Consider the following 8,966-nt stretch of genomic DNA (forward strand, 5'->3'; position numbering starts at 1 on the left):
CGGCGGGATAGATTCAGAATGCCGCGGGATAGATTCAGAATGCTGCGGGATAGATTCAGAATGCCGTAGGGTAGATTTAGAATGCCGCGGGATAGATTCAGAATGCCGCGGGATAGATTCAGAATGCCGCGGGATAGATTCAGAATTCCGCGGGATAGATTCAGAATGCCGCGGGATAGATTCAGAATGCAGCAAAGTTGGGCTAAAAAATAATCAGAAAGGAGAAAATAAACTATAAGAACAATCTAGCAAGAAACATAAAAACAAACAACGAGCTTTTTAAAGTACATTTAATGGAAGAGAAAAGTAAAAGAAAGCATTGGCCCCTTAGAGAATGAAACTGTGGAAGTAATTTCATGGAACAAAGATGGCAGAGAAGTTAAATTGATATTTTTGCATCAGTCTTTACTGTAGAGGAGACTACAAGCATCCCAGAAATAGAAACATATATGGGGAGGAATGAAATAGTGTCATACAGTCACCATCACCAAATAATTAGCTTTAGGCAAACTAATGGGGTTAAAGGCTGACCAGATCCCTGCATCCCAGGATCTTAAAGGAGGTAGCTAGAGAGATTGTGGATGCATTCCGTTGGTAGTCATTTTCCAAAAATCCTTGGATTCAGGAACTGTGCAAAAGGATTGGAAAACTGCCAATGTGGTCCCCTTGTTCAAAAAGGGAAGGAGACACAATGGAGAAAACTGCAGGCCAGTTAGCCTAACTTCAGTTCTTGGAAAAATATTACAAATTTACTGGAGTTGTTTGAGGCGGTATCAGCCGGAGTAAACGGAGAAGAATCAGTCGGTCCATTTTTGATAAGGTGCCACATAAAAGGCTACTAAGATAGAAACTCATGGTGTTTCTATCATGGTAGAGGAATGACTTACTAATGGGAAGTAGCAAGTAGCGATAAGGGGTTCTTCCTCATGTTGGAGGGCAGTACCCAGTGCAGTGCCATAGAGATCAGTGCTGGGAGGACAGCGCTTCACAGTCGAGATTAATGATTTGGGGAAAGGAGCAGTGTGTACTGTGGCGAAATCTGCAGGTGATACAAAGGTGGAGGGAAAGCAGGTTGTCAGGAATAGTTTAGGAAAATAGGAATAGTTTACAGTAAGATATTGACAGGTTAAGTAAGTAGGCAGAAAATTGGCAAATGGAATTCAAAGCGGGAAAATGTGAGATTGTTCATTTTGGAAGAACTAATGAGAAGCTAGATTATTATTCAAATGGAGAGAGACTGCAGAAAGCTGCAGCACAGGGGGATTTATGAGTTTTTGTTCATGAAACCCAGAAAACCAGAAAGTAACATGGAAGGATAAATGGAATGCTGGCTTTTATTTTAAATGGGCTGGAATATAAAAGTTAAAAGCTGCAACTGTACAAGGTGCTAGTGAGGCCACATTTAAGAAACTGGGCAGGATTCTCCGAGCCTCCGCACCGCAATCGCGCTTGGCACTGGGGCGGAGAATGGGTGTTCACGCCGGAATTCGGTGCAATGTCATTCCCCCGATTCTCCAGTTAACATGGCGCCGGTCGGGGGCCATTGATAGAGGCCCCCGAGGCGATTCTCTGCCACCAACTAGCCGACTTCCCACCGGCGTGGTTCTAACATGGTTCCACCCGGCGGGCACTCGGGATGGCAGCTGGGGGGGGGGGGGGGGTCCGTCACCGGGGCGCCTCCAGGCTCGCAATCGGGGGACACCGATCGGCAGGCATGCGCGATATCTTGGGGACTGGTCCGCTGTGTGGGTCCGCCATGTTGCGCGGGGCCGCCGCCGCGTGCACCCTGGCACTTCCATCCTGGCACCTTGGCAGTACTCCTGCCAGCCTGTCAGTACCAGCTGGGCACCTTTGCAGTGACATTTGACTTCCAGTTACAGGGATGTGCTGAGCAGTCGCACATCAGGTGGCACTTCAACGAAAGACAAGATAATAGGTGCTTATAGACGAATTTAGCCCGTAAAAACCGGACTAAAACATCCCCTCAACCTCACCAACACTAAGAACAACAAAGATACCAGGATGCAGCAGTTCAAGGGGCCGCAGAGACAACAAAAACGGCGGCAAGAGACAGGAGTGGCGAGCAAGCGGCTCAGCGGACCCGCGAGGTGAGAGACCTCCATGCCACTCCCGAGAGGGAGACCAGCGACCCGAAAAACTATCTCCACCCCCCCCAACCCCCCCACCCCCGCCAGTGGATGGATGGATGACAGTCCTACCAGGGAACTGAAAGAGATGAAGGAGGACATTAAGGCAGAAATAAAGACGCCAGTCAACGTGGCAGTGTCAGAGGCGCTGGGCACCATGCGGGGAAAGAGATTGGAAGCCCCGGGGAACACAATAAAGGAACTAAAGAATGCCTCAATGGACCAGAGCGACCGAATCGTCGCCCTGGAGGCCGAAATAGAGGTTGGTGGTGACCCCGAGGAATCTGAAAGGAAGGTGGAGGACATGAAAATCTCAAGGCCAGGGACCTGGCCAACTACGTGGCCCAGATGTTGGGTCAACTAATGGGGAGAGGGGGCGGCATGCGGCATAGTGGTTAGCACTGGGACTGTGGCGCTGAGGACCCGGGTTCGAATCCTGACCCTGGGTCACTGTCAATGTGTAGTTTGCACATTCTCCCCATGTCTGCGTGGGTTTCACCCTCACAACCCAAAGATGTGCAGCTTAGGTGGATTGGCCATGTTAAATCGCTCCTTAATTGGAAAAAAATAATTGGGTACTCAAAATGTTTAAAAACCTCATGGGGAGAGACAGCTCCCCCTAGCCGCCGGAGACCGACAGGGCTCACAGGTCACTCCGGCCAAAATCCAAGGTAAGGGAGCAGCCGAGAGTGGTCTTCGCCAAGTTGCAACGGTACCAGTGTCGGGAAAAGATCCTTCACTGGGCCAGACAAATGAAGGCATGCAGCTGGGAAGGGCAGAAGATCAGTCTATCAGGACATTGGGGCAGATCTGGCAAAGTACCAGGCAGGATTTAACAGGGCAAAGTTCGCCCTCCACAGCAACAATATCAAATTCGGGCGCTGTACCCAGCCAGGCTCTGGGTAACATACCAGAACAGAGAGAATTATTTCATTGCCCTGCAGACCTTGACCAAAAGAACAGACTGGGTGACAAGGGAGACAGTAATATGGTGGACACAGAGGAGGCAGAGAAAACCAATGAATAATTTGCACGGGACTGTATCACCTTGTTATGAACAAGGGAACCAGCCCGCAGAGAGGGGGCAAAGACAGCAAAGCGCAGGAGTCAGAAGAAGACAGAGGGGAAACCGACATAGCGGGTCACTGAAGGGGGTTAGGACCCACTAGAGGGGGGCCGCCACACTAACGGGAAAGCTAATGCCAGGAGGTATGAGCGAGGGGGGGGGGGGGCACGCCGCATCTCCCAACAAGGACAGCAACTGGCAAGAGGGGAGGGGCACACCACCAAGTGGGGCGAAAAGCAGAGGGGCAAACAGGGGGAAAAAGATGGGGGGGGCAATGGGGGGACTGGAGGGGGCAGCACAAGGAGGGGAAAACAAATCCGCAGGGGAAACAAAATGGCAGGGAGGTCGGGGAAGGGCTCTTAGACTGGCTTCAACAGGTCACTCTTGGAAACGTGAAACAGGATGACACCACAAGCAGTCGCTTTGGAGAGTCGCTGATCAAGGGAAGCCTCGGGGCTCACCCACATGCGTACATACAGTTGGTGGCTAAGTTGGGTGATCCCTGGACAAAGGGAAACCCCGAGGCTCACCCAGATGCGTACATACAGTTGGTGGCCATGTTGGGTGATCCCTGGACAAAGGGAAACCTCAGAGCGCAAGGGCCCAGCCTCATGATGAGATCAATGACCATGGCCATTTTGGATGTCCTCCTAACAAAGGGAAAGCCATGGTCAGCGGTGTTCTAGACATGGCTCCAGTGTCCAGGTGAACATGTAGCCGCCCAACTGGGATGACACAGAGTTTGTAAAAAAGACCATAGCGGAAATCTCCAATTGAGGTTTGCACTGACTGATCACGTATGGAGACTTTAACAGTGTACAGGACCCAGTGACGGACGGATGGAAACCTAACATGGGAAAAACGGCAGGCATGGTTAGAGAACTGAGGACATTTATGGAGCAGATCGGGGCAGTGGACTCATGGAGGTTCATGCAGCCAGGTGAGAGGGAATTCACATTTTTTTCGCCAGTACACAGGATCTGCACCTGCATCAACTTCTTTGTAGTGGGGAAATCGGTGCTTCCAGAGATAGTCAGAGCGGAGTACTCCGCGATTGTAATCTCCAACCACGCTCTACATTACATCGGACAGAGATGGGAGGGGGTTATATTACAATAAAATATCTTAAAATAACAAAAAGAGGAGGCGGGTTTGGTAAAGTGGTTGGGTTTACGGGTAGCCAATACCAAGGTTGAGCTCTTGTACATTCTATCTGATCCACATACCTTTGTTCATTGTGCAATGCATGAAATGAAAACGTCAATAAAAATATTTTTCAAAAAACGAAATGGTAAAATTTCGCAGCTTCCCCCATTCCTTAACACCATTACCAAATCCTGTGTCCTTCTAAATCTGTCCTGCACTGACCAACCCCACATAAGGGCCCCACATACCACTCTCACCATGCTGTCTATTCCCACCGCTAACATACAGATTTTATAATAATAATCTTTATTAGTCTCACAAGTAGGCTTATATTAACACTGCAATGAAGTTCCTGTGAAAATCCCCTAGTCGCCACACTACAATGCCTGTTCGGGTACAATGAGGGAGAATTCAGAATGTCCAATTCACCCACCAAGCATGTCTTTTGGTACATTTCTGTGGAGGAAACTTATGCAGACATGGGGCGAATGTGCAGACTCCGCACAGACAGTGACCCCAAGCCAGGAATCGAACCCTGGTCTCTGACGCTGTGAAGCAACAGTGCTAACCACTGTGCTAGCATGCTGCCCCCTTTGTATAGGATGCATTTCTATAGAACGAAGATTGAGGGGTGGTGACCTGAGAGAGCTCTTCATAAAGAATGACTTGCACTTAAATTGTGCCTTTCACAACCACAGGCCTTCCCAGGGCGCATAGCCATTTAAATGTTGCCACTATTATAATGCAGGAAACAAAAGCTTTTATTACACTGGGGTTTGATACAGCTGCTTAATCTCACTGAGGGTCGCTGAAAACAGATTGAGCGGCTTGGTAGTACGGTGGTTAGCACTGTTGCTTCACAGCACCAGGGACCCGGGTTCGATTCCTGGCTTGGGCCACTGTCTGTGCGGAGTCTGCACGTTGTCCCTGTGTCTGCCTGGGTTTCCCCAGGGTGCTGGGTCCGGTTTCTTCCACAAGTGCCGAAAGACGTTCTTGTTAGGTGAATTGGACATTCTGAATTCTCCCTCTGTGTACCCAAACAGGCGTGTGGTGACTAGGGGCTTTTCACAGTAACTTAATTGCAGTGTTAATATAAGCCTACTTGTGACAATAATAAAGATTATTATTACAAAGGCCACCGCCTGTAGAGCATAAACAGTCCACCCATCCACCCCGTCCCGAACCTCCCTCCAACACCCACAGGTGGGGCCGAATGGCCTGTTTCCATGTTGTAATCTCTATCATTGTTCTTTCCACTGCCGTGAAACTTTCTCGGGGGGGGGGGTTATTATAAAACGATTGTTACATTCACAGTTAAATACTTTCTTAATAAATATATTCAGGAGCATTTTCTATGTCGATTGTTCCACATCTACATATAACGTTACCACTCGCAATCAAATAGTCTGACTGATGGATAAACACGGATCTGATATATATTCAGTTTGTTATAAATATACGCATCTACAAGAAACATTGAATAAAAACATACATTGCCGCTCAATCCTGTTCGATATTAATGCGGAACAATGAAACCTCCAACTCTGCTCAAACAGCGACACAAAAGTGGAGCTGAGTGCCCAGAATTGAATGCAAACACCTATGGAAGAGCAGCTTTAGAGCTCGTCACTTGTGTCGAGGCAGACGGAGATTTTACAGGTTGCAAATCTGTTGGACCTCCCCTTAAATATGAGTGACAGGCCACCCGGCTGTAAACCAGAACCGATACAACATTTCACTGCGGAAATGGTGCGTTTCTAACAAAATAGACACTTGGAAATCACAATAACTTAACTTGAAGAGTTAAGGACGGGACGGGACGGTTAATTGTTGGATTTATGATTCGTTTTATGACATAAATTACTGCACATATAAACATAGCTGAGTGAGTCCAGTTTACTCAATGAGTTTAGAGCTCCAGAAATCAAATACATATGTGAATTAATTATTTACTTTACATACATTGTGACCCAAGTGGGCGAATTAAAAACTGAGCAGTTACAGAAAAAGAAACGAAACTGAAAATGGACCGACAATACTGGAAATGCCCTGAACTGCGCAGTATTGTTGTTAGCTGTTTCATTTCCAATCTGCAGCATTGTCAATACAGAGCTCCTGCTGAAATTAGAAGACTTCTATATATCCATGAAAGGAGAATAGTTAATGTGCAGGCTGCACATTTCAGCTGTCAGCTACACCCCACCCTCTGCCAATGCCAGGGGACATCAAGCCAAAAGTCTGTGCCGAAACCAGTGTTACACATTCAACAGCAAGGTTTTGCAAATTTGAAGATTCTAATATTTCATTCGCACAAGTTTCCGCCACATTCCAATCAAGGGAAATATTAAGTAAAATAATGGAGTTTTTTTCAAAGGAACAAACTGGAGGATTTGTGTTGGTTGCAATGTAATAAACAACAGGAATATCCTGACTGTCCAGTATCCTGAACCTTTTTCGAGGTACTCATTTGTCAAGAAGATTATGTAAAGTGATACAAGGTGGTACGTTCAGATTTCCAAATGGCACTGGACAAAATTCTTCTATTTATCTCTGAAGGTTAAATGGCTGAGGGTAAAAAGAATGAGCTAGTTGGAGTTTTATCAATTTGGGGAAGTTTAGTTTTATTACAAACAGCTTAAAGTTTCATTTCTCTAGAAACAAGCCAACAAAATAATTATTCTTAGGTGATGTCAACTATTGCTAGTTGGAAAAGGGGACAATTCCTTCATAATAGTCCAAGCACTGGATAGACACTGAAAGCAAATAACCACACTGCACAGCACTGTCATTGTTTTTAGCTTTGTCCAATAGAGAGTGAGCCCACTTCAACAGGATAGATATTCTGAACAGCTCATTAACAGCCCTTAGTGAAGAGCTTTCAACATACATAGCTGATAAGCCACACAATAAAATTGTGTCTATTAGTGAAGGCCAGGAATGAGATGTGAGGGAGTTATAAAATCAGTCAATGGAAACAGCCTATTGGTGTTGAGTTACATGGAATATACAATATAGAAACAGGTCATTCGCCCCAGCAGTCCGTGGCAGTGTCCATGCTCCACTTGGGCTTCCTCGCAACTTTACACAGCTACACCCACCATTCTAACCATCTATTAACTTCACCCTCGTCTACTGTCTAGTTTTGCCTTAAATGAATCAATCCTATTCGCTTCAACCATTCGCTGGTGGGAGCAGGTTCCAATCTCTTCACACTTTTGCCCGATAATCATTTTTCTGAATTCCTGATTGGTTATATTGCTGAATATCTGACATTGATGGCCTCCAGGCAGAGGAAAGATGATGTAAAGGCCTGGTTGATCAAGGCTAGAAGATATTTCTGGAAGTTCAAGCCGCTAATGGGAGGAGGCTAAGATTAAGGCACACTATTATTACCCAATGGTTTAGACAAAGATATTGGACATTTTGTATGTAAATATATCTAAAAGTTGCAATAGGGAGAGGTAATAGTACAATCCTATTGTCACTTGACAGTAATCCAGAGACGTAGGGTATTGCACTGGGGACCCGGATCTGAATCTCACTATAGCAGATGGTGAAAATCAATATGAGTCTGGAATTAAACATTTAGTGTTGTCAGTTATTGTAAAAACCATCTGCCATCTGGGTCACTCATTTATTTTTGGGAAGGAAATCTGCCATTCTGGTCTGGCCGACATTTGAATCATAGATCATCATAGAATTTACAGTGCAGAAGGAGGCCATTCGGCCCATCGAGTCTGCACCGGCCCTTGAAAGTAGCACCCCACTTAAGCCCACACCTGCACCCTATCCCTGTAACCCAGTAACCTCACCTAACCTCTTTGGACACTAAGGGCAATTTAGCATGACCAATCCACCTAACCTGCGCATCTTTGGACTGTGGGAGGAAACCGGAGCACCCAGAGGAAACCCATGCAGGCACGGGGAAGGACGTGCAGACTGCACAGACAGTAACCCAGCCGGGAATCGAACCTGGGACCCTGGAGCTGTGAAGCAACTGTGCTAACCACTGTGATAACGTGCTGCCCCTGTCCAGATGCAGTTGACTCTTAAATACTCTCTGAACTGGTCTAGCAAACAGTTAGGGATGGCCAGCAACACTTACATCCCAAGAAAAAAAATCATGCTCTGTCAATAATATTGTCTCTGATCCCTGGGAAAAGGTATAAATACAGCGATTTCTGAGTTCATGGCGCAGTAGACAGTGGAGAAAAATTTTGAAGAATAGATCCATGCTATTCTTCAGTAGTTTTGGAAATCATGAAGATGTGAAGGGTGCATTAAAATTAAAGGAAAAAATAAATGACCAGGCTGAGACCAAAGAGAGCCCAGTGGAATAAAGGACAGCAATTGACCTGGAGGCCAGTGTTATTCATCTATCCCAGCTGCAAAAGGCATTGCCATTCATGAGTCAGCCTCCACAGCTAAAATAGACCAGGTCAACCCAGAAGCGACATATATCCCAGGTGCAATATAGCATCTCCCAAGACAGATGGTGTCTAGGAAGATGTGAGGCACCAAGAAGATGAGAGATTGGGGAAAAAAGCTGCTCATGCCTGATAGCTATGGCTACCCCTCCCAAATTTGGTATTATTGGGCAGCGAATG

The 8,966-nt window shown here is 46.5% G+C and overlaps 1 protein-coding gene across 1 annotated transcript in view; it reads right to left on the reverse strand.

Annotated features, from left to right (window-relative positions):
- vtcn1 (V-set domain containing T cell activation inhibitor 1) overlaps positions 1 to 5,979 on the reverse strand; it is a 62,077-nt gene extending 56,098 nt beyond the window's left edge. Inside the window, exon 1 of the mRNA XM_072513776.1 lies at positions 5,852 to 5,979. Coding sequence (XP_072369877.1) covers positions 5,852 to 5,853 — 2 coding nt within the window. The 5' untranslated portion in view covers positions 5,854 to 5,979. The remainder of the gene's footprint in view (positions 1 to 5,851) is intronic.
- Positions 5,980 to 8,966: the final 2,987 nt, after the last annotated feature.

The sequence above is a fragment of the Scyliorhinus torazame genome, chromosome 8, assembly GCF_047496885.1.
Source record: "Scyliorhinus torazame isolate Kashiwa2021f chromosome 8, sScyTor2.1, whole genome shotgun sequence".
In the NCBI taxonomy this organism is placed as follows: Eukaryota; Metazoa; Chordata; class Chondrichthyes; order Carcharhiniformes; family Scyliorhinidae; genus Scyliorhinus; species Scyliorhinus torazame.